This window comes from Mus musculus, chromosome Y (assembly GCF_000001635.26).
Source record: "Mus musculus strain C57BL/6J chromosome Y, GRCm38.p6 C57BL/6J".
NCBI lineage: Eukaryota > Metazoa > Chordata > Mammalia > Rodentia > Muridae > Mus > Mus musculus.
In genome coordinates, this window is record NC_000087.7 from 1,028,933 (window position 1) to 1,053,883 (window position 24,951).

The following is a 24,951-nucleotide window of genomic DNA, read 5'->3' on the forward strand; positions in this document are numbered from 1 at the left end:
AGGCAAAGCAGAAGAACCCATTTTTAAAAAAAAAGGCTGTTGTTTGTAATAAGTAAGAAGTAAGATATTTATTTGACCTGGACCAGTGCTTTTAGTAGCAGGGTCCTAAAAGGGAGGATAGGATCAGTTTTAGGTTACTTTGGGTTTTGTTTAGGAAGTCCTGCATCTCATAAAGTTTAAGGGAGTAATGAATGAAGCCAGCAGAAAACTTAATTGCTTAGTGCAGTGTTGTGCAAGAGGAACACAGTATCTCAAGGGCAGCTAAGACCATACATCATACTAAGTAGCCTTGGAACTGGTAAGTCCAGACTGGTAACTCCAGACCTAGGAGTTTGCTCCCTGGTTTCCAAGAACCAAAACTTAAATTCGTTTGAAGCCTTGGGAAGGGCATACTAGGTTCCCATAGTCCTTTATACGAGCTCTTTAAAGAACTAGTATTAAACTGATTCTCAACATTTATTGACTCATTTTATAGTCAAAGTTGGAAAGTTGGTTAAAAACATTGTGACTTACATTTAAACTCTAGGTAATGTCATGCTGAAGAATAACACTAAATGTTCTTTTAAAGGAAAAACGTCAGTTTTTAACATTCACATGACATTTAACAACCTTCTGTGACTCCAATTTCATAGGATTTGATGCCCCTTTCAAGCATGTACAGCTACTGCATAAACTTAATACAGCATCAATACACATCAAATAATTAAATTGTGGAAGGCTGGGAAGCTGGCACATACATTTAATCCTAGCCTTTGGGAAGCAGAGACAGGCTGATTGTGAGTTTGATGCCAGTTTTGTTCACCTAGTTCTGGGCTTCTAGGGATGCCTAGGTACTGTCATCAAAATGTGTAAAGTATTTTGCAGTGTGATAACGATTTGTGCAAGCATGAATAGTGTACATATGAACATATGTAATAGTGAACATTTAGGCTTTTGTATCACAGTTAACAATGCTTTTCTTGTCAGGTAAGTACATTAAAGCAGCATTACTTAAGTATCAGCACATGTGACTCTGAATCCTCCCATATAATTTAGTTATTTCATCATAGAGATACCAAAATGTCATTTAAAGATGTGGAGTTTAACCTGTGAACAACATAATTTTAAGTCTCCCTGAAATCCAAACATTACTACTTTCCCTCTCAATCCCCCAATAATTTTAATTTTTATTCACTTCACATGATCACATCCCCACTGCCTCTCAGTTCCACCCTTACAAATCCCTCCCTCCATTGCCCTTCCCTCAGAGAAGGGAACCACCCCATCCTGGAACATCTTGTCCCAGTAGGACTAGGCTATCCTCTCTCACTTGAGGCCAAACCAGGTGGTACAGGTAGAGGGAAGGGGATCTAATGGGCAGGAACAGAGACTGAGACAGCTCCCACTCTACTTGTTAGGGGAAGCACATGAAAACCAAGCTGCATATTACTACAGATGTGTTGGGGGTTACCACATCTATTCCAGTGGAGTTTGCATGACAAGTCTAAAAGCTTGGCCTCAGTCTTTTTTTATTTTTTTAATTAGATATTTTCTTCATTTACATTTCAAAGCCCCCTATACCCTCCCCCGCCCTGCTCCCCAACCCACCCACTCCCTCTTGGCCCTGGCATTCCCCTGTACTGGGGCATATGATCTTCCACAAGACCTCCTTCCATTGATGGTGAGGCTTCAGTCTTGAGACACAAATTTTTATGGAAACTGGTCTATATTACTCTATTGCTTCAAGTTTGGGATGGTGATTTCCTCCAGAAGTTCTTTTATTGTACAGGATTGTTTTAGCTATTTGTTTTTCCATGTGAAGTTGCTTTTTGTTTTTCCATGTGAAGTTGAGAATTGCTGTTTCACTGTTGGTTACAAAATATGTTAGAATTTTGATGGGGATTGCATTAAATCTGTAGATTGCTTTTGGTGAGATGACCATTTCCATTATGTTATGATTCCATTACGCTATTAAGATCTTTGCATCTTCTGATAATTTCTCCATTTTTGCAGGGTCTTTAAGTTCTCATATAGATCATTTCCTTGCTTGGTTAGAGTTACACCAAGATATTTCATATATTTGGGGTTGTGACTATTTTGAAAGGAGTTGTTTTCTTTCTTTGCCAGTTTATCATTTATTTCAAGGAGAGCTAATGATTTATTTGAGTTAATCTTATATCCAGCCACTTTATTGAAGGTGTTTACCAGCTGTAGGATTCCCTAGTAGAATTTTTGGGAACACATACATACACACACATTTATATATAATAATATAAATATTATCATCTGCAAATAACGATACTTGAACTTCTTCCTTTCCAATTTGTATTCCCTTGATCTCCTTTAGTTGTTTAATTTTTCTATCGAAAATTTCAAGTACTATATTGAATAAATAGAGGGAAAATCTACAGCCTTGTCTTCTCCCTGATTTTAGTGGTATTGCTTTAATTTTCTCACTGCTTAATTTGATATTGGCTATTGGCTTGCTGCCTGTTGCTTTCATTATATTTAGGTGTGTATCTTGTATCAGTGATCTCTCAAAGACTTTTACCATAAAGTGGTGGTGGATTTTGTCAAAGGCTTTCTCAGCATCTAATGATGTGGATGGGGTTTTCTTTCAATTTGTTTATATGGTGGATTACATTGGTAGATTTTTGTATATTAAGCCATCCCAGCATTTCTAAAATGAAGGTTACTTGATCCCGGTGGATGATTGTTGTTGATGTGTTTTTGATTTTGGTTTGCAAGTATTTTATTGAGTATTTTTATATCAATGTTCATAAGAGAAATTGGTCTGAAATTACCTTTGTTGAGTCTTGTATGACTTAGATTTTTGGGTGTCTGTAGCCTCATAGCATAAGTTTAGCACTGTTCCTTCTGTTTCTATTTTATGGAATAATTTGAGGAGTATTGGTATTAGCTCTTTTTTGAAAGTCTGGTAGTAAGAAATCTGTGATAAAATGACCCTGGACTTTTTTTTTTAAATAGTAAAAGCACATGTTTATTAACAGATAGGTAGAAAACCAGGACCTTTACTTAGTAAGCATTAGGAAATGTGAAGAGGAAAAAATGCAGATGCTCAGAACCCATCCAAAACCTAGGGTCAGGGATTACAATTTTAACAAGTCCCCAAATATAAAGCTGACCCACAATAATTTGAGAACCCATTCATCATACCTGGGCAAGTAAACTGTGGGCAGGATAATGCAGACCTAGCAGAGGAAGGTTCAAAGATAAAACTAGAACAATCCTTAAAGGGCCTGTAAGATGTGGAAGATGAGGGAAAACTGCCATGTGTCCTAAGGGATTCCTAACAGCTAGCTGCATTTTTGCATATTATCTTACTTAAGATAAGTTTATTATCTGGGAAACTTGGCCTCAGAGGTGTGAAATAATTTTTCTGAGGTCACAAAACTAGTTAAATGACAGAACTGGAATTAGCAGATATTTTCATTTTCTAGATGAAATCAAGTTTAGTATTTGGTCTGGAGTAAGTGGCCCAGGTGAATAAGTTTCAACTTTATTTCATTTATTCATTTACTGTTACTTACATATTTTTCTTGGTGATTTCCTGTTTTAAATTTCCTGGCTAAACAAAATGAACTCTTGGAAAGTCAGACGATCTTCTTCTAATAGCTCTAAATTCAGTCCAGTATTTTTAATTGAGTAACTTTTTTTAAAGTAGAGAACTCTTGATTGCTAATCAGCAAGCTGCGTGATTACTTTCAGTAAGGACCTGTTGTATGCTGTCTTCTCACTGAAGTATGCAGGGCTCATTTTTGAAGCCCAGGCTGATTCAGTCTAAGCTCTCAGCCCTCTTACAATAGAAAGCTCAGCTCTGAGGGTGGGTAGTAGGCTGGGGGAAAAAAAAAAGCTCTGATTTGAAGTTAGAGGATGCAGCCTTCAGTCTCAGGTCTGACAGTTTAATGTGCAAATTTAGATACACTGTTTCCTTCTGGCTTAGTTTTCTGTCTCAGAAATATTCAGGAATACTCAGGAGAGGTGGCTCAGCGGTTTAGAACTTGAACAGCTCTGGCAGAGGATAGCAGGTCAGTTACTAACACCCACATGAGCTGCTTTACCACTTCCTTAAACTCCCTGGAATTCCAGCTCAAGGGAATCCAAAATCTCTTCAATCCTCAGGCATCTGCATTTCTCCCCCAACCCTGTACCAACACACACATCATTATAATAATAAAAATAAATCTTTAATAAAGTGACAATACAAAGAAGCTGCATGTTAAATCAAACTACACGTGTAGAGCAAGACTGTTAAAAGAAAATTTCAGAAAGAACTCAAGAAGGTGGACTCCAGAAAATCAAATAACCCCATTAAAAAATGGGGCTCAGAGCTAAACAAAGAATTCTCACCTGAGGAATACCGAATGGCTGAGAAGCACCTGAAAAAATGTTCAACAGCCTTAATCATCAGGGAAATGTAAATCAAAACAACCCTGAGATTCCACCTCACACCAGTCAGAATGGCTAAGATCAAAAATTCAGGTGACAGCAGATGCTGGCGCGGATGTGGAGAAAGAGGAACACTCCCATTGGTGGGATTGCAAGCTTGTACTCTGGAAATCAGTCTGGTGGTTCCTCAGAAAATTGGACATAGTACTACCGGAGAGTCCCGCAATACTTCTCCTGGGCATATATATGCAGAAGATGTTCCAACCGGTAAGAAGGACACATGCTCCACTATGTTCATAGCAGCCTTATTTATAATAGCCAGAAGCTGGAAAGAACCCAGATGCCCCTCAACAGAGGAATGGATACAGAAAATGTGGTACATTTACACAGTGGAGTACTACTCAGCTTTTAAAAAGAATGAATTTATGAAATTCCTAGGCAAATGGATGGACCTGAAGGGCATCATCCTGAGTGAGGTAACCCAATCACAAAAGAACTCACACAATATGTACTCACTGATAAGTGGATATTAGCCCAGAAATTTAGAATACCCAAGATATAAGATACAATTTGCTAAACGCATGAAACTCAAGAAGATCAAAGACCAAAGTGTGGACACTTTGCCCCTTCTTAGAATTGGGAACAAAACACCCATATAAGGAGTTACAGAGACAAAGTTTGGAGGTGAGACGAAAGGATTGACCATCTAGAGACTGCCATATCCTGGGATCCATCCCAGAATCAGCTTCCAAACGCTGACACCATTGCATACACTAGCAAGATTTTGCTGAAAGGATCCAGATATAGCTGTCCCTTGTGAGACTATGCCAGGGCCTAGCAAACACAGAAGTGGATGCTCACAGTCAGCTATTGGATGGATCACAGGGCTCCCAATGGAGGAGCTAGAGAAAGTACCCAAGGAGCTAAAGGGAACTGCAACCCTATAGTTGGAACAACATTATGAACTAACAAGGAGCACTTGACTCTAGCTGCATATGTATGAAAAGATGGCCTAATCGGCCATCAGTGGAAAAAGAGGCCCATTGGACTTGCAAACTTTATATGCCCCAGTACAGGGGAACTCCAGGGCCAAGAAGTGGGTGGGAGTGGGTGGGGGAGCGTGTGGGGGACTTTTGGGGTAGCATTGGAAATGTAAATGAAATAAATACCCAATTTAAAAAAAAAAGCAAAATTCAGTTTAAATAGCATTTGATGAGCATGCTCTTAAAAGGCCTGGTCCGATGCTCATCGTCACCATCACACGCTCACCGTCACACACTCACTGTCACTCTTGCTGTGCTGCATGAAGGTGATGTTCAAAGATATGTAAGTTGTCTGGGTCAAGGTCCCTAAACACAGCTCTTTCTTCCTCTGGTTTCAAATGAAGACGCCACTCAGGTGATGTGATTAATCAATTTTGTTTAGAGTCAGGGATGATATTAACACCACTCTCCCACCCTCATGACGCAGGCACAGGGCATGTATGAGCCATAGCAGACAGAAGTAGCTATGTTACTGTTTAGGACACACAGAGATTCACATGTGTGAGAAATGATGAGTATATCATTTATTGTACAATGCTTTACATTTTTATTCCACTTTAATCTATCTACTTAGCTCTTTGCTTCTTGACTATGCAGGACTGTGACCAGCGACTTCAAGCCCCTGCTGCAGTGACGTCCCCAGGAGATGTACTAACCTTAAACTGTGAGTCACAATAAACCCATTCTTCCCTGCACTGCCATTATCAGGGCATTTTGTTACAGCAACAAGAAAAGTAACCAAGACAGATTCTGAAAGAAACCTAAGCATCCCAAATCCGAAGCGGACTGACACCGTGACAGAAAGCCACCTCTGAGACAAGTGAACATGTAAGGCAAACAGGGGCATACTATGCAACACTCTTATTAAAAGGCAGGACACAAACCACATCCTAATAGCACTTTACTTGCCTCTATATGCATGCACCGCCCCCTCAGCTTTTATTGATCCTAGGCAGGGTGACTGAGAGACAGGTATAGCATGAAGACTCATTGTGCCAAGTCTGAGCTATGTACTACTCAATTTAAGCAGTGACTTTTGACCAGCAAGACAGCAGTGTAGGTTGAGATGGACGATGTCCTTAGTGGTAGTCTGAAGAAAGTATCTGCAGGTGATGTCCCAACTATAAGGGACTTTCCTCGAGCTATTTATCTGCTCCAAACTTGTCACTGTATAGATGTTCCCAGGGCACCAAATTTAAACAACTTGTATGAAGTACACAGCAAAAGAGACAGAATTAGATATCAGATACTCCAGTATCTACTCAGTGACTCTTATTTTATTTGCTCATTTGGGAAAAAGGAACCAGGTAAGTGTGGATGCATTATGAGATATCAGCTGTCTTAGGGTTTTACTGCTGTGAACAGACACCATGACCAAGGCAAGTCTTATAAAATCCCCAAAGCAAGGCAGGAAACCAGCTGGGCAAACTCCAAACTCTGCATCTTCATGACTGATGTCAAAGCGGTCTTCAGCTCTCCACTCCTTTCTCATCTTTGTTGACTGCAACAAACTGCTTTCTCCTGGGCTGGTTCCACTCCCTGTTAGCAGCTTTCCTCAGTGTGTATCCCATGGCTCTGGCATCTTTAACATCTTTGAGTCTACAAGGCAATTTCAATGTTTTAGTGTCTGGGATTCCACTTGATCTTTTGGGCCCCTCCTAAGAGCTGGCATCACTTCTCCAGCTCTGCCTTCTGTAGTTAAGCTCAGGTTGATCCACTCCACTACGGTTTCTGTTCTTGGTGATGTTCATGGTACTCTCATCTTTAATACACTGGGGTGTTCCACTCCAACTAGGCTTCACCAATATCCTCTCATAGCCTCTCTTCATGGTGGCAAGCCTCAAATCCTTTGCATGACCCCTTCAGTCCTGGGCCATCAACTTCAACTGAGGCTGCACCTTCACCAATGGCCTTCCAAGGCTTCTCACAGTGCCAAACTCTTCATAACCCCTTCATGCTTTCAAAACCAGTACCACCTTAGTGACTCTTACACATTACCAAGTCCAGCTGCAGCATGAGGTACAACCTTGGCTATCTCTGGATCACAGCTTCTTTGTGCTCCCAGAAAACACTTCCCAGATTTCAACTCAGTAATGCTGGTCTCTTCTTAATCATTGCTAATTTCTTAGCTCCAGCTAGCCAGTATCAGTTGTCCCAGTAGTCTCTTCTATTCTGGATTCTAAAGCCAGATCCACATGACCAAAGCTGCTCACTTCTGCTGTTTGCTGGGGCTGGAACATGCCCCCCTTGATCTATTACATTATCACCAGTTTTGTGTTTTCCAACTCCATCACTGTCTAAGCTTGGCTGTCCTGGAACTTGCTTCTGTAGATTGACCTTGAATGCAGAGATCGGCATACCTATCTCCTGGGATTAAAGGTGTGTACCACCATGCCTGGATCTTAATTCAGCTGGGTAGGATCTTGCCCCAAGGTCCCACTCCCTTAATCTGTTATTTCCTAGAATGCAGGATTTTGCTCCATTTCACTTCCTAGTACTCCTTTAATACTGGAACCATATATTTTATATTTTTCCTTGCTATATTTGCTCAAACTTCTCTTCATAAGACTTAACCAGAGAACAAAGCCTCTGCTGGGCTTTCTTGAAATTTCCTTTGACAATGCAATTAATGTGAGTCTGTTTACCTTAGCCTCAGGCAGACTTCAGACAAGTGTAAAAAGTAGCCACATTCTTCACCAAAATATCACAAAAACAGTCTTCATGCCACATTCTGAAATTCTTCTCCTTTGAAATCTCTTGGGCCAGGTCAACACAGTTCAAATTGCTCCCAGCAACTAAGTCTTCCATATTTCTACTAGGATGACCCATTAAGCCCCATTTAAAGCATTCCACTGCTTTCCAAATCCAAAGTCCCAAAATCCACATTCTTTTAAATAAAAGCATAGTCAGGCCTATCACAGCAATACCTCAGTCCCTGGTACCAACTTATGTATTAGTCAGGGTTCTCTAGAGTCACAGAACTTACAGATAGTCTATTAGTAAAGGAATTCATTGATGACTTAACAGTCTGTAGTCCAGTTCCCAACAATGGTTCAGCAGCAGCTGTGAATGGTAGTCCAAGGATCTAGCAGTTGTTCAGTCCCACATGGCAAGCAGGCTAAAGAGCAAGACTCCCTTCTTCCAATGTCCTTATATGGTCTCCTGCAGAAGGTGTAGCCCAGATTAAAAGGGTGTGTCAGTGTGAGTGCCACCACACCTTTAATCCCAGATGATCTTGAACTCTGAGATCTTCCTGTCTTCAAGATCCAGAACTTCTATCTCCCAGCCTCCAGATTAGGGTCACTGGTGAGCATTCCAATTCTGGATTGTAGTTCATTTCAAATATAGTCAAGTTGACAACCAGGAATAGCCAGTACATCATGTAAGTTTATTTAAAAGTTTTGAGTACAAAACAATTCCTTGGAACATACAGTCTTTGGCTCTGCATATCCCAATAATTATACATAAGAAGCATGTTACCCACATTTAACTCACCTGAATTCACTGAGAACAAATAATGCCTCAACTTAATTTAAACAAATGCCTTGCACAAGAGGACTTGCCAAATATAAATATAAGCTGATAATTATTTTACTAAAAATCCGAGTTGGGAATGTAAAAACTTACAGTGGGGCCTGGTAGAACAGGACTTTAATATCAGTTACTCAGTGCTGGTGACACCCCATATTAAACTCATTATGCCTGGGACTCCTAATGACAAGGAAAAAAACCTGCCGGAGGTACTGTGTTTCAGAATGTGAGACACTGTCCTCTTGTGGACCCAGTATGAGTACTGAGAGGACCCAAGGCCTGCTTCGTTGGTGCAAGCACCTTGTGATGTCATTTTTGCCAGTGTTCTTAGTACTTATCATTCTTATCTATTTGCTGCTCCTTCTCTTTCCTTCTTCCTTGATTAAACCAGTATTTGGTGACCTGTCAAGACCTAGTAGGAGACAGCTTAATATCCAGATATTAGATGTTGCCAATAATATTAAAGTGAAGGCTGCCCATGAATTCAAGAGAAATATATGTTATGGTCACTCCACCCTAGGTAGAAAAGAAAGTAGCCTAGCGACACATGCAGAGATGACTTAATCTACAGCTGTTTCCCCAGTCTTAGCTTCAATTCTGTATAATAAAAATGTGACATTTTTATTATAAAAGTGAGGATGTAATAATATACCAATATTTCCCAGAAAGTCAGCAATGGGTTCCTTGGGTTCAGGGACGATGGTGCCAGCCCTCTAGGAATTCTTACAGAAAAAGTGAGGATGTATTTGTAGACAGACAAATGGGGTCCTGGATGTTTGAACCAGATTGGAGATGCAAAGACTGCAAGGTTAGCAATATGATCTCATGTTTGCCCTTTTATGAAACCATTAAGTCTTACACATGTCTGAAAGGTAATGACTTTGTAATTGCAATACTGCTGTCCCTGATCTCACAGGATACTGGTAGTCAGGAGATATTAAAAAGTTGTGCTTGCTGTAAAACTTTTACTCTTGAGACGGTATAGTTCCCCCCCCCCTTTTTTTTTTCTGTTCTTAATCTGTACTACTCTGAATCACAAGAAAATGTTGGCAAAGGAAAATAGGAGAAGCATTTACCCATCCCCCTATGAACTTTGTAACCCAGCTTCCTTGTATGATTTCAATAAAAGACTGGGACTGAGTCAAGTCTATATGAGCATTCTGACCTGAGTTCAGAAAGCTCTCATGGCATGAACAAGCTTGTCAGTTTCCTCAATTGATCTGTTTTTCTTAAATTAAAAAAAAAATTATTGGTTATTTTTACATTTCAAATGCTATCCTCTTTCCTGATTCCCCCTCTGAAAACTCCCTATCCCCTCCCTTCTCCTCCTGCTCAGCAGCCTGCCCATTCCTTGTCCTGGCATTCCCCTACACTAGGGCATCAAGCCTAACAGGACCCAGAACCTCTCCTCCCATTGATATCCAAAGGCCATCCTCTGCTACTTATGCAGGTGGAGCCGTGGGTCCTTTCATGTGTAGCACTCTTTGGTTTGTGGTTTAGTCCCTGGGAGCTGGGGGATGAGGGTGGTGTTTCTTGTTGGTTGATATTGTTGTTCTTCCTATGGGGTTGCTCCTTCAGTTCTTTCTCTAACTCCTCAATTGGAGACTCCGTGCTCATTCCAATGGTTGTCTGTGAGCCAACCATTTGTTAGGCTCTGGCAGAGTCTCTCAGGAGACAGCTATACCAGGTTCCTGTCTGCAAAGCACTTCTTGGCATCAGCAATAGTGACTGGGTTTGATGGCTACATATGAGATGGATCCTCCAGGAGAGCAGGTCTTTCAGGAGTGCTCGCCTACCAGGTATCCCTAATCCTTGATGACCCCCAACTAACCACCAACTATTGACACTAATGATCTTCCTTTTATTTTTTTCTGCCTCATTTTTTGGTGTCAGGGTCTCTAACTGAATCCAGGCCACACAGATTTAGCTAGGCTAAGTGATTAGTGAGCCTCTGGGATCCACATATCTGCACCTTCCCAAAGTGGGACACTAGGTACTTTTCTGCAGTCCAGTAAGTTTTTAATGAGACCAGAATACACAATCACAGCACGGTTTGATTTTAAGGCAAGTCTCAAATCCGAAGGGGCTCATTTGTTATATAGCCCAAGCTGGCTTCCACCCAAGGTCCCCCTGAGTGCTGGGATTACAGCGGTGTGCACCATACCTGGCTTAGAGGTAGCATTTATATCCCAGGTTGATGCTAAAGGTTTGTTTTTGAAAAACCCCGAGAGGAGCCCCTCACTCAAGCCTCAGGACAATAGCGAACCCCCAAGAACTCACGAGAGACTAAGCTTGATGCAAACCAAGGATTTATTTGGGGAAAGCCAGACCTCTGGGGACGACTCATATCCCACGACCTCAAGGGGAAAGAAGTCCCAGTTTTTATAGGCCCTCAGGGGAGAAAGGAGAAGGGGGGCGGGGGGAATCAAGGATTTCCAGATCTAAACAATGTCTATTCTCAAGAAATGGGTATGGGAGGGGTACAAGGAAAGAGTCCGGTGCAGGTGCAACAACTCTGGATTGGCCCGGCTGTAGTTGCTGGGGAGATTTTTCGACTCTATCCCAGTAACCAATATCACAAACACCTGGCAATGAGGTGCAGCAGTGGGCACACACTTGGGTTCAAGGAACAGTCAGAACATTGGCAGACACACGGGTTCAAGGAGTGGCCAAACCATTGTGCACCTCTATTTTTCTAAATCAGTAAAGATAATTCTGCTAACAATGAAATCTATTTTGCCAATTTCAGGGCTTCTGTGACCTTTTACATTCTGTCATGATCTTTCATTTTCAGTTAAGAAATACAACAGAAAAAAGAACAAGAGCTCACAAAATGATCTGCAGAGCACTGTATTCCTATTACAGCTTAATTATTAACTAAATAAAAGCTTCCACCTGAATATGAATTTCTAAGTGGAAATAGATAAATGTGGCCTGGAGAGATGGCTCAGTGGTTAAGAACACAGGCTGCTCTTCCACAGGTCCTGAGTTCAAATCCCAGCAACCACATGGTGGCTCACAACCATCCATAATAAGATCTGATGCCCTCTTCTGGTGTGTCTGAAGACAGCTACAGTGTACTTACATATAATAAAGAAATAAATCCTCTTTTTTTTAAAAAAAAGGAGAAATAGATAAATATACTTTAACCTGCTGAGGGTAATTATACTTTCTTTGAGACCGATTTATATAAAAACAGGCACTCTGAATACAGTAGAAGGAATACACAGAAATGCATGGTAACTTCTCACCTGGGGACTATTAACCTGAAGTAAATAGGGAATTTTCTTTTTTCCCTCCATATTCCATCTTTATTTTGTTTTTCACTATTAAATTTTTCTGACCAAAAAATTTGTTTTAATAAAATTTTCATTAAAGACAGTAATAGTCAATTTTTATTTAATTCTAGTAGTTTGTGGATGATGCTTTACACCTCAAAAGTCTGGTTACATTTTAACTGAACCAATTAGATTGTTCACTTTATGAGTTGACATTCAGCAACTGTTTTTTGGGAGGGGAAGTGTACTACACTCTAAAAATGGAAATAGTATGTTGAATAAGAAAACAAGTGATTAATCTTGGCTACTATTTCAAGAAGAAATACTTTCTCCAAACTCCATAATCCATACAAAAAGAAATCTAATTAGTTTGACCTTACAACAAATATACCAGTACACTATGTAGTGTAAATGCAAATATAAATTAAATTTAAAAAGCAAAATCTAATAAGTCTATTCTCATCCTGAGGGAGAAAAAAAACCCTAACAAAGTCTCTGTTGGCCCACTCAGTGATTTCAATTTCTAAGTACCACAAACTGAAATTCTTTTACTGAATAATTTCTCCCTATAGTGGACTTGTTTTCCCTATAGCAGGATACCAAATTTATCAGTATTCTGCCAGAACACAGTCGTTTAAGTCCACTAATGAAACCATACAGAACTGCAATCCAAAATGCCAGTCATGATTCCTATAATGTCCAGAAAAATCCCAAATTGTAGTCCCAGGCCATGGAAACAGTCCATGCAAAGGACTCCAAGAATAGGATGTACTCATGGACACGGTCAGTCACGACCTCCCTGACACCACATGACCTTTCTACGAAGGCAGTTATTAAAACTTAGCAACTGATCTCTCCCCTCTCTCTGAAGTTAAAGGAGGCAGGGTGGCTGCTGAGATGCGCATGTCGGCTGCTCGGTGCCGCCCAGAGTCAAGTACTTATCTTTCGATACACCCCTTACCATGAGCAGATCAGAGAGGGAAGAAAAGGTAAAGTGGCCTCCAAGGATGGGTTTGGGGAAGAAGGGAGGGGCAGATGCAGGACGAGTTAAATAGTTTGCTTGACCTTGATTTAAAGTGGTATCTGTCTAGAAAAATCATCGATTTCCTTTAGATTTTCCAATTTTGTAGAGTAAAGGCTTTTGTGGAGTAAGACCTAATCATTCTTTGATTTATTTTCCTCATTATCTGTTGTAATATCTCTTTTCATTTCTGATTTTCTTTATTTGAATACTTGCTTGGCACCAGCATTGGCAGAGTGCCTGCAGGGTCTGGAAAAGAGCTTCGAAGAGAAAGAAAGATCAGAAAAGGGACTGCATTCGCTTTATGAGAGACAGGACAGATAGGAAGCACATCTCCATATGGCTTCTCTTACTCTGACAACTTTTGTCTCTTTCAAACTTTATTTATACACAAAATCATTTCCTCAGACATTATGTACACAGCTTTTCAAAGTACATTTACTTCTAAAATCTTCCTTGAGTATAATAAGAGTATTGAATAAGAGTATTGAAAAAGGAACAAAGTGAGCAAATAGCAATTTTATGACAGAAAAATAACATAAAATCAATTTTCTTAAACTCAGTATCTTCTTCCTTAAGATTAGTGTCATATAGTAGCCTTTCAATTACAGACATGCTAGACAGGATTGCTCTATTTGAATTTGATTCTGTTTTAGTTTGGCATAAGATTAATAGATCTGTATAGCCCTGGCTGTCCTGGAACTCACTCTGTAGAACAGGCTGGCCTTGAGCTCAGAAATCTACCTGCCTCTGCCTCCTCCCATGTGCTGGGATTAAAGGCGTGTGCCACCACCGCTCAGCCCAATTTCTTTATGAAGGCACTTAGTGCTGTTAACTTTCCTCTTAGCACAGCTTTCATTGTGCCCCATAAGTTTGGGAATGTTGTGCCTTCATTTTCATTGTATTCTAGAAAGTCTTTAGTTTCTTTCCTTATTTCTTCCTTGACCTAGAGATCATTGAGTACAGAGTTGTTCAGTTTCCTGAGTGTCTGAAATCCAGCTTTAATCCATGGTTGTAAAAGATATGACTCATTAGGATCAACATGAAGATCAAGTTGCACATCTGTTACATATATGCAAGGAGGCCTAGGTCCATCCCATGAATATTTTCTGGTTGCTAGTTCAGTCTCTGAGAGACCCAAGGGCTCTCTGAGTTGACTCTTACTTTATCTTGGTTTTCCTGTGGAGTTTATAGAAGTTATCGGAGGGAACTGGGTGGGAGAGGGGATGGGGAGGGGAATGAAGAGAATTCAGGAACATGTATTTTATTTCACCTTCTAAGTGAGATTCAAGCTTCCTTGCTTCAGTTTTCCTTTAGCTTCTTGGGAACTGCAGAGCAAAACATGGTTATCCTGTATTATATGGCCAATATCCACTTATATGTAAGTACATAGCATGCATGTCCTTTTGGGACTGGTTTACCTCACTCTGCATATTCTCAAGATCCATCCGTTTGCCTGCAAAATTCATTTTGTTTTTGTTTTTAAGAGCTGGATAGTATTTCCATTGTGTAGATATACCACAATTTTTTTGTCCATTCCTCAGTTGAGGGATATCTAGGTTGTTACCAGTTTCTGGTTATTGTGAATAAAGCTGCTACAAACATACTTGTCTTTGTGCGATAGAGCATCTTTTGGGTATATGCCCAGTTGAATAGCTGGGTCTTGATGCAGAACTATTTCTCCTTTTCTGAGAAAATGCCATAGTAATTTCCAAAGCAGTTGTACATGTTTGCACTCTCACCAGCAATGTAGATGTGTTCCCCTTGCTCCACAGCCTCACCAGCATGTGCTATCAGTTGAGCTTGTTTTTTATTTTAACCATTTTGACTGACGTAAGATGAACTATCATAGTTGTTTTGGACTTTGAACATTTCTTTAAGTGCTTTTTGGTCATTTGAGATTCCTTTGTTAAGAATTTTCTGTAGCTCTGTGCCTTATTTTTGTGTTGGGTTACTTCGGTTGTTGGTATTTAACTGATTGAGTTCCTCACAACTTTTGGATATTAGCCTTCTAGCAAATGGAGAGTTGATGAAGATTTTTCCCAATGTATAGGCTGCCATTTTGTTCTTATGACACCGATCTCTGTCTTACAGAAGCTTCTCAGTTTCATGAGGTCTCATTTATTAATTGTTTATTTTAGAGCCTGATGCAACAAGCTATTTCCCACTTTTTCTTCTATTAGATTTAGTCTATTTGGTTTTATGTTGAGGTTCATGATCCACTTAGACTTGAGTTTTGTGCAGGGTGATAAATAGGAATCTATTTTTATTCTTCTTTATGTAGACATCCTGTTAGCATCATTTGTTGAAGATGTTTGCTTTTTTTCCATTGTATGGTTTTAGCTTCTTTATCAAAATCAAGTATCCATGAATGTTTAGTCAGGGTTTCCATTGCTGTGAAGAGACACCACTGACCAAGCCAACTCTTATAAGGGCAATATTTAATTGAGGGTGGCTTACAGGTTCAGGGGTTCAGCCCATTATCAGCAAGGTGGGAACACGGTGGTGTCCAGACACATGGAGCTGGAGGAGCTGAGAGTACCCCATCATGTTCCAAAGGTAGCTAGGAGAAGACTGGGTTCCAGACAGCTAGAATGTCTTAAGTTCTTAAAAGCCATGTTCAGAGTGACATACCTAATCCATCAAGGCCACAATTCCTAATAGTGTCATTTCCTGTTCCAAGCATATACAAACCATCACAATGAGTCTGTTGGTTTATTTCTGGATCTTCAATTCCATTCCACTCATCAATGTGTTTGTTTCTATTTTAATACCATGTAGGTTTTATTACTATTGCTCTGTAGTACAGCTTGAAGTCAGGGATAATACCTCCAGAGATTCTTTTATTGTTTAGGATTGTTTTAGATATCCTAGGTTTTTGTTTTTCCATATGAAGTTGAGGATTGCTTTTTCAAGATCTGTTAAAAAATGTGTTGAAATTTTGCTGGAGATTGCATTAAATCTGTAGATTGCATTTTTGTAAAATGGCTATTTCCACTATGTTAATTCTAGTGATCCAAGAGCATGGGAGATCTTTCCATCTTTTTATGTCTTCTTCAATTTCTTTCTTTCTTCAGGGACTTGACACTCTTGTCATACAGGTCCTTAACTTGCTTGCTTAGAGTTACATCAAGATATTTTATATTATTTATGGCTACTCTGAAGGGTGTTGTTTCCCAAATTTCTTTTGTGTCTCATTTTATTCCTCTCACTATTTCATATATTCCCTATTTGACCTAAAAAGCATAAATGCAATAACCTCCCATCTCTCCTTATCCATTTCTTTTTCTTCCCAGAAAGCATGCTTTCCACACACCCCCTTTCTTCCATATCTTTCTCCAGTCCTTTTCTAATAAATATCTGTTTATCTTCCCAAGCACAACTTAAGTAGTTTCTTCTCTATGTATTTTTCCTTACTATTTGGTCAGAATAAATCCCTTCTTCAGGGGGCTGGAGAGATGGCTCAGAGGTTAAGAGCACTGACTGCTCTTCCAGAGGTCCTGAGCTCAATTTGCAGCTACCACATGGTAGCTCACAACCATCTGTAATGTGATCTGATACCCTCTTCTGGTGTCTCTGAAGACAATGACAGTGTACTAACATAAAATAAATATAATCTTTAAAAAAAACTCTCTCAATTCTTCTGCTAGCAGTTTGAATTTCTAATCAGTACAAACAATATTCTACTTTGCTTGATGGAATCTTGTTTACTCATCTTCTTCCTCACTGCCTGGTTTAACCTCCTTAGTGTCTTATCAACCACCTGTCACACAGTGCCTGGCACCAATGTCAATGTCATGTTTACTTCGCATATGAATGGATCCATTACCTTTTCCCAATTACTACTGAAGGCTCATAAGAACTCCTGGTTCCTATGTTGCAAATTTTCTTTACTCTTCATTCTACAGCTGCAGCCTTGTATTTATGTCCTGACCCTTGTGCTTCTTTCTCTATTCATCTTATATATGGCCCAAAGGTATGAAATTGTATGTACCACATGTATGGAGGTTGTCAATTGTATGCTCATATTTTCACAGGATCTTGAAACTGAAAAATAACTTAGTGAATTACATCTGTCTCTTCCTTAATAAAGAATTGATGCCTACAAAAGTAAAGGGTTTAAGCATTTGTATCATGTACTAGTCAGAAATAGAATTCAGGAACTTCTGGAATAATAATCACTCCTAACCTCAAGATGTACTATGGAGCAATAGTGACAAAAAAACAAACAAACAAAAAACCAGCCCAGTATTTGTATAGAAACAGACAGTTTGATCAATGGAATAGAATTCAAGATCCCAAAATAAACTCACACATTTATGAACACTTGATTTTTGACAAAGAAGCCAAAACCATGTCTTAGCCAGGGATTGTATTCCTGCACAAACATCATGAACAAGAAGCAAGTTGGGGAGGAAAGGGTTTATTCAATGTATACTGCCCACACTTCTGCTCATCACCAAGGAAGTCAGGTCTGGAACTCAAGCAGGTCAGGAAGCAGGAGCTGATGCAGGGTCCATGGAGGGATGTTTCTTACTGGCTTGCTTCCCCTGACTTGCTCAGCTTCTTTCTTACAGATCCCAAAACTACCAGCCCAGGGATGGTACCACCCACAATGAGCCTTCTCTGCCTTGATCACTAATTGAGAAAATACTTTACAGCTGGATCTTATGAAGGCATTTCCTCAGCTGAGACTCCTTTTTTCTGTAATAACTCCAGCTTGTGTCAAGTTGACACACAAAAAACCAGCCAGTACACCATGCAATGGAAAGAAGGAAGCATCTTCAACATATGGTGCTGGTTTAACTGGATGTCTGCATGTGGAAGAATGCAAATTGCTCCATTTTTATCACCCTGCACAAAGCTCAAGTCCAAGTGGATCAAGGACCTCAACATAAAACCAGATACACTGAAACCTGTAGAGAGAAAGTGGGAAAGAGCCTTGAACTCATTGGCACAGGAGAAAATTTCCTGAACAGAACACCAATAACTCAGGCTCTAAGATCAACAATTGATAAATGGGATTTCATAAAACTGAAAAGCTTCTGTAATGAAAAAGACAATGTTAATAGGACAGAATGGCAGCTTACAGATTGGGAAAAGATCTTTACTAGCCTTAAACAGAGAGCTAATATACAAACAACAAATTAGGTTCAAAAAACAAAACAAAAACACAACCCAAAACAAAACAAATCTCAAATAACCTATTTAAAAAATGGAGTACTGAGCTAAACAGAGAGTTCTCAATAAAGGAATATCAAATGACTGAGAACCACTTAAAGATATGTTCAAGAAGTACTTAAAGATATAGTCAACATCCTAGGTCAAATCAGGAAAATGTAAATCAAAGTGACCAGGAAATTCCACTTTACAGCCTTATTCATAACAGCCAGAAACTTGGAAACAACACAGATGTCCTTCAACCAAAGAATGAATACAGAAGATGTGATTCATTTACACAATGGAATACTTTCAGGTATTAAAAACAAGGACATCATGAATTTTGCAGGCAAATGGTTGAACTAGAAAATATTCTGAGGTAAACCAGATCCAAAATGACATGTATGGTATATTTTCACTGTTAATTGAATATTAGCCAATCGGTACAGAATATCTATGATAAGCCCACAAACCCAAAGAAGTAAATTAGAAGGAGGTCTGAAGTCTAAGTGAGGATGCTTAAATCCCACTTGGGGACAAAATAGTCATGGTAGGCAGAGGTGGGGGGGAGGGATTTGGATGGGAGTTTGGAATGGGATGGCAAAAAGGGGACAGGAACAATATGGGGAAAGATAGGAGAGAGATCCAGAGGGTCAGGAGAATGAATGGAAATGTGTGAGTGCCAGGGTCACGGGTAGGAAGTCCAGAGACCTGGGATAGGGAAGACTCCTAGGAATCAATGCAGGTGACTTTAGCTGAAATGCCCAACAGTGAGGATATGGCACCTAAAGAGACAACCTCCAGTGGAGGGACCAACCCACCTACAAAACTTTTGATCCAAAATTGTTCCTGTCTAAAAGAATTCTAGGGACAAAAATGGAGTAGAGTCAGAAGGAATGGCTGACCAATGACTGGCCCAACTTGGGATCAATCCTATGGGCCGGCACCAATTCCTAACACTATTACTGATGCTATGTTGTGCTTGCAGTTAGGAGCCTAGATGTCTGTCCTCTGAGAAGCCCAAGAAGCAGTTAACTGAGACAGATGCAGATACCCACATCCAAGCACTTGAGGTGGTCAGGGACACTTTTATGCAAGAGTTGGGGGAAGGACTGAAGGTCCTGAAAGGGATGGTAACCCCACAGGAAGACCAACAGTCTCAACTAACCTGGTCTCCCTGAGAGCTCCCCGAAACTAAGCCACCAACCAAAGGACATACAGGAGTGAATTGGAGTCACCGGGCACATATATAGTGGAAGTCTACCTTGTCTTGCCTCAGTGGGAGAGGATGTGCCTAAATCCTCCTTGATTTGGAGGGTATACAGGGTGGGCAGGGTAGACACCCTCTCAGAGATGAAGGGGTAGAGGGATATGGAGACAAACTCTGCAAGGGGGGAATGAGAGTGGGGCAGCATTTCAGATGCAAATAAAATCGTTTTTAAAAATTATCTTATTTAGTTACATCCTCAAAACTGCCCCCTCCCAGTCTCCCCCTTAAAGAGTCCCTCTCCCATAACTCCCTCCCCTTTTTCTCTGAGAGGGTGGTACCCCCTCCCACCAGGCACATCAAGTCTCTGCAGGGATATACACATCTTCTCCCACTGAGACCAGATAAGACTCTGTTGTCTGCTACAAATGTGCTGGAGCCTCGCTCCAGCCCATGTATGCTCTTTGGGGGTTCAGTCTCTGAGAGCTCCCAGGTGTCCTTTCTTTCTAATGCATCTGTTTTGTGCAGATGATCGTCTATGGAATAAAGTAGTGTACTAATATTATTCATTGATATTGGCTTGGTGTCTAATTTCTTTTTTTTTTTTTTTTTTTTGGTTTTTTGAGACAGGTTTTCTCTATATATAGCCCTGGCTGTCCTGGAACTCACTCTGTAGACCAGGCTGGCCTCGAACTCAGAAATCTGCCTGCCTCTGCCTCCCGAGTGCTGGGATTAAAGGCTTGCGCCACCACACCCGGCCTAATTTCATTTTATGATGATGCTGTTTGTGAATAGTTACAGCTCTCTAGAGTCACAGAATTTATAGAATGAATTAGCAACAACATTGGGATGATTTACAGGCTGTAGTCTAGTTAAACTAATACCCGTTAGCTGTGCACAGAGTCTAGATAACTAGTATTTATTCAGTTTCACAATTCCAGAAGTCTCAAATGGTCTTCCTAAAGAAGTAAATTCCAATGCCAGTAATGGAATGGAAGTGCTAACAAGGTAAGGGCAAGCAAAAAAAAGCAAAAACTTTCTTCTTCCATGTCCTTATATGGCCAGCAGAACACGTGGCCCAGATTAAAAGAGTGTCTATCTTCCTACCACAAGATCTGAATTAAACCTATGCGTTTTCCCACCTTAAGATCCAAATCAAAAGTCTGTGTGTTCCCCCCTTAAACGTCTGAACTAGAAGTGGATTTACCCACTTTATCCCAAGCAGGTATCAGTTTCAACACTCTCTCTCTCTCTCTCTCTCTCTCTCTCACACACACACACACACACACACACATACACACACACACACACACACACACATGTAAGAAGCCACCCTCACATTCGCCGTTGCAAGATGGCGCTGACATCCTGTGTTCTAAGTGGTAGACAAATAATCTGCGCATGTGCCAAGGGTAGTTCTCCACCCCATGTGCTCTGCCTTCCCCGTGACGACAACTCGGCCGATGGGCTGCAGCCAATCAGGGAGTGACACGTCCTAGGCGGAGGATAATTCTCCTTAAAAAGGGACGGGGTTTCGCCATTCTCTCTCTTGCACTCTTGCTCTCTTGTGCTCTGGCTCCTAAAGATGTAAGCAATAGAGCTCTTGCTCTCTGGCTCCTGAAGATGTAAGCAATAAAGCTTTTGCCGCAGAAGATTCCGGTTTGTTGCGTCTTTCCTGGCCGGTCGCGAACGCATGTAAGACACACACACACACACACACACACACACACACAGATGATGGCTATTACAGCCACATCCCTATAAATAATCCCAATAAAACTAACTGCTTCACCAAGCTGCAATTTGGCTGTATTCATTCTTTTGTCTGTTGTGGGTTCACTATTTTGGGAATATAGAAGGGTGTGTTGAATTTCTTTGGGAAATGTCTTGTCACACAACACAATTGGTGACTGAACATTTAAATGAATTAAAGATGAGTCGAGAAGAAGTAAATGCATAATCATGGATAAGGATAGCAAAACATGCAACTGTGACTAAGCAACCCAAGGAAGAAACATCTGCAGAGAAAATTTTGATACAAAATTTTCATTTTCTTTGTGGTATAGTGTCCCTTTGTTTTATAACAGCAGTTGCACAGATCATGCTCTGGGTAGTACCACATAAAACTAAGACTGAGCCATCAGAATTAGGAGTGCCTATAGGAGATGCATTTCTAACTGCACACAGTAGTGATGTGCAGTTAGGCTAGAAGTTATTTATGTAAAGGAGAAATTACAGGCTGGAGAGATTGCTCAGTGGTTAAGAGCATTGACTGCTCTTCCAGAGGTCCTGAGTTCAAATCCCAGCAACTGCATGGTGGCTCACAACCATCCATAATGGGGTTTGGTGCCTTCTTCTGGAGTGTCTGAAGACAACACCAGTGTACTTACATATAATAAATAAATCTTTAAAAGAAAAAAGAAATTACAACAATAAAGGAAGATGCAGTAGCATCCTCCATGTTAGCCTCTGATTTGACAAGTAAATGAGAGAATATAAGAGGTGGTAAAAGCAGTAAAAGATACTCTCCAACTTTGATCTTTGGTGGGAATAGAGGGGAAATCTGTGACTCAGAATACAGATAGCAGCGTTTAAAAGGTCCAGTACAAGAAACTATGGTAGTCAGGGAATGTTCAGTACCTGAGCTGCTGGAATTGAAGAAGACTTTTAAACAAGCAAAGAAAGAGCTCATCTCAGCCTGGCTTGTGAAGCTGTGGGGCATGGGAGCAGGTGTGGGGACAGAAAAATTGGGTGATGTAACTTCCCATCCATCCTAAAGGCTTCAAAAACCTAAGTTGATATTAGTGAAATCAATTCCTCCCTGATGGACTGTTTTTTCAGAGCCATTAGGAACACTTGGTTATACAAATCTGAAATCCCCATAAATGTCTGGGTATGGAAAACAATAGATGGGGAATATACACTATCAAAGGCATTAGAACAAGTGAATCCATGTTTGAAGCCCAGATCACTGTACCAGATAAAACCATGTTCTTGATTCTGCAGCTTGCCTCTGTATTTTCCCTCAGAAGCTCTTCTTTCTCCTACCCTTACACCCACAACCTCCCCACCCCTGACTTGCAGCAAACTCTAGGGTTCTTTCTACCTCCCTGGTCACTCCAAGAGGATTCAAGGAGTCACAGGTGTCAGCATGAGTAAGACAAATCACAAAAACTCCCCAGATTCAGTGGCACTGAGACTAGCACTCTCCCAGATAACCAGGTGCAGCTCTATAAGGATCAAATGCATACTTACATCAATGAGCTGAGGCATTTGTAGCCCCATCACCAATATTATGCTGGCTGACCTAGGACTAGTGTATTTAAATCACTGAATACCCCCCCACTCCCAGCAATTGAACTGGATAAAGTACTGGAAGAGATACCATAAATCCCCATAGATGACTGATCCACATATAGTATGAATTAGGCACACCAACCAAGAATTGGTAGCATAGTAATACAAATGAGTATAAACATCAAGAGACTATAAGGAAAAAGTAGGAAATGGGATGAGTTAAGGACAAGATGAATAGCAGTAAGTGATGAGACTTGTCCTGTGAAAATTTTGACTATATTAGAGGCCTCACTTTAAATAGGGTCCAGTGGAAACGGAAGACTGGCTGGTACTGGGATGGCTACTAGGGAGCAAGAAATGTAGAAAGAAATATATAACAGAGTTCAACAGAAATCCAAATCATTTGTAGTTTTCCATATGGCAGCCCACATCCACTAAGCCCATATGGAAATCAGGAAGCAAATACTTTTACTAAGGTAGACGCCATTTCTCCCCCTCAGGTATTCTTGGAAGCTGCCCACTGAATTCACATACAATCTGGAGAGCCAAAATATGTTGTCATTCCTATAAAATGCATTGATATCTTTGCATTCTGTCCAAAAGTGAGGCCTGCTCCCAATTACAGTCTTAAATTGATAAGACATGAAAATAAATCAACCTGCCCCATGAAAGATTAGCAGGACTTTTTTTCCTATGCCTGTGAGTGAGGGATGCAAATATGACCTACCCTGTTTGGATACTGCCACAAGTCTCTTACAAGCATTAATATGCAAGTGAGCCATAGGTGAAGCCATTCAGGGTCTTATCCAATTAAATTCTGTATATGAGCATCCACAAAGAATCAATAGGGGGTGGGTGGCTATGGGGGACTTTTGGTATAGCATTGGAAATGTAAATGAGCTAAATACCTAATTAAAAATAGAAAAAAAAAGAATCAATACTGACAGTACCTTTTACTAGTATTGATGTGAAGAACTAGACTGAAAATAACAATATGAAGAGCTGTCATCAATATTCCTGCTCAAGAAAAGAACCTACATGCTAAAAGACTGACATGCTAGGCAAAGATGTGCATGTATTACAATAATGGATTGCCTTTGAATAAAATTTAAGGCCTGCTCCAAAAGAGGCGAGTTCACATCTAGTATCAGGACAAAAACCTGTAGAGATTTTTGATCCCAATGTGGAAGCAACTTCTTTTTTTTTTTTTTTTTTTAACTAGATGGCTATGAAATATTTTTCTAAATATATATTCTTGCACCTTTAGATAACTGTTGTCATTCTCAAAAACTAATCACAGATTTAAACTCTTGAAACAAATGATTGTTGTGGTGGCATGATGGTCTGATTCATAGTCCATAGGTGAACATCTATAGTCATCTCTCTGAGTTTCTGGGATCATTGAAAAAGAGGGGGTAGAAATAATGTTAAGAGCCAGAAGAAGCAGTGCAATATTGTGTAGCAGGTTTCTTTGGGGCTAAAACATCCATCTCCCAGTGAAGCTTCTTAAGACAACACTCAATACAACAACTCAAAACAGCTTTAGAAAGTCCCTGAAACTGACCAGATTCACTAGGCCCCTTCTCTCCAAGAATAAGTAATACAGACTGCCGAGAGAGTCAAATTTAGATAAGCCAAGCTACAAAAAAGCCTCTCAGACCAGACTTGAAATATACATCCTGTCTCTGTCTCTGTCTCTGTCTCTGTCTCTCTCTCTCCCTCACACACACACACATACACACGCACAGGCATACTCACATGCACATACACACACACATACACACACCCTGAAAGAATCACATGAAATGGATATTTTCCAACCTGTTGAGTTACCTGCAAGATTTGCAGTGTGCTACAGTTCCCAGGTTTGTGAGCTGACACAATTCTGGGCTGGGCTTATGTGACACAGATTTCTGCTCTTGAAGGTTATCACTCACACATAGTCCTGAATCAATCACAATCAAATTATTGGTTCGTTAAGTTAGACTTTCATAGTAGTTTGATTTTGGTCAGTTGTAGGCTGAA

General features: G+C 40.3%; 1 protein-coding gene across 4 annotated transcripts in view; it reads left to right on the forward strand.

Moving 5' to 3' along the window:
- The window catches only part of Eif2s3y (eukaryotic translation initiation factor 2, subunit 3, structural gene Y-linked), a 38,573-nt gene extending 18,371 nt beyond the window's left edge, over positions 1-20,202 (forward strand). For 2 of the 4 annotated variants that reach the window (XR_879402.3, XR_003953251.1), the window contains 2 exons: positions 6,030-6,260; positions 17,840-20,202. Coding sequence is in view for 2 of the 4 variants with exons in the window: in XM_030251569.1 (XP_030107429.1) it covers positions 6,030-6,066 (37 nt within the window). In the remaining 2 variants the exon portion in view is untranslated. The remainder of the gene's footprint in view (positions 1-6,029; positions 6,261-17,839) is intronic. The other 2 variants (XM_030251569.1, XM_011248593.2) reach the window with 1 other exon arrangement.
- Positions 20,203-24,951: the final 4,749 nt, after the last annotated feature.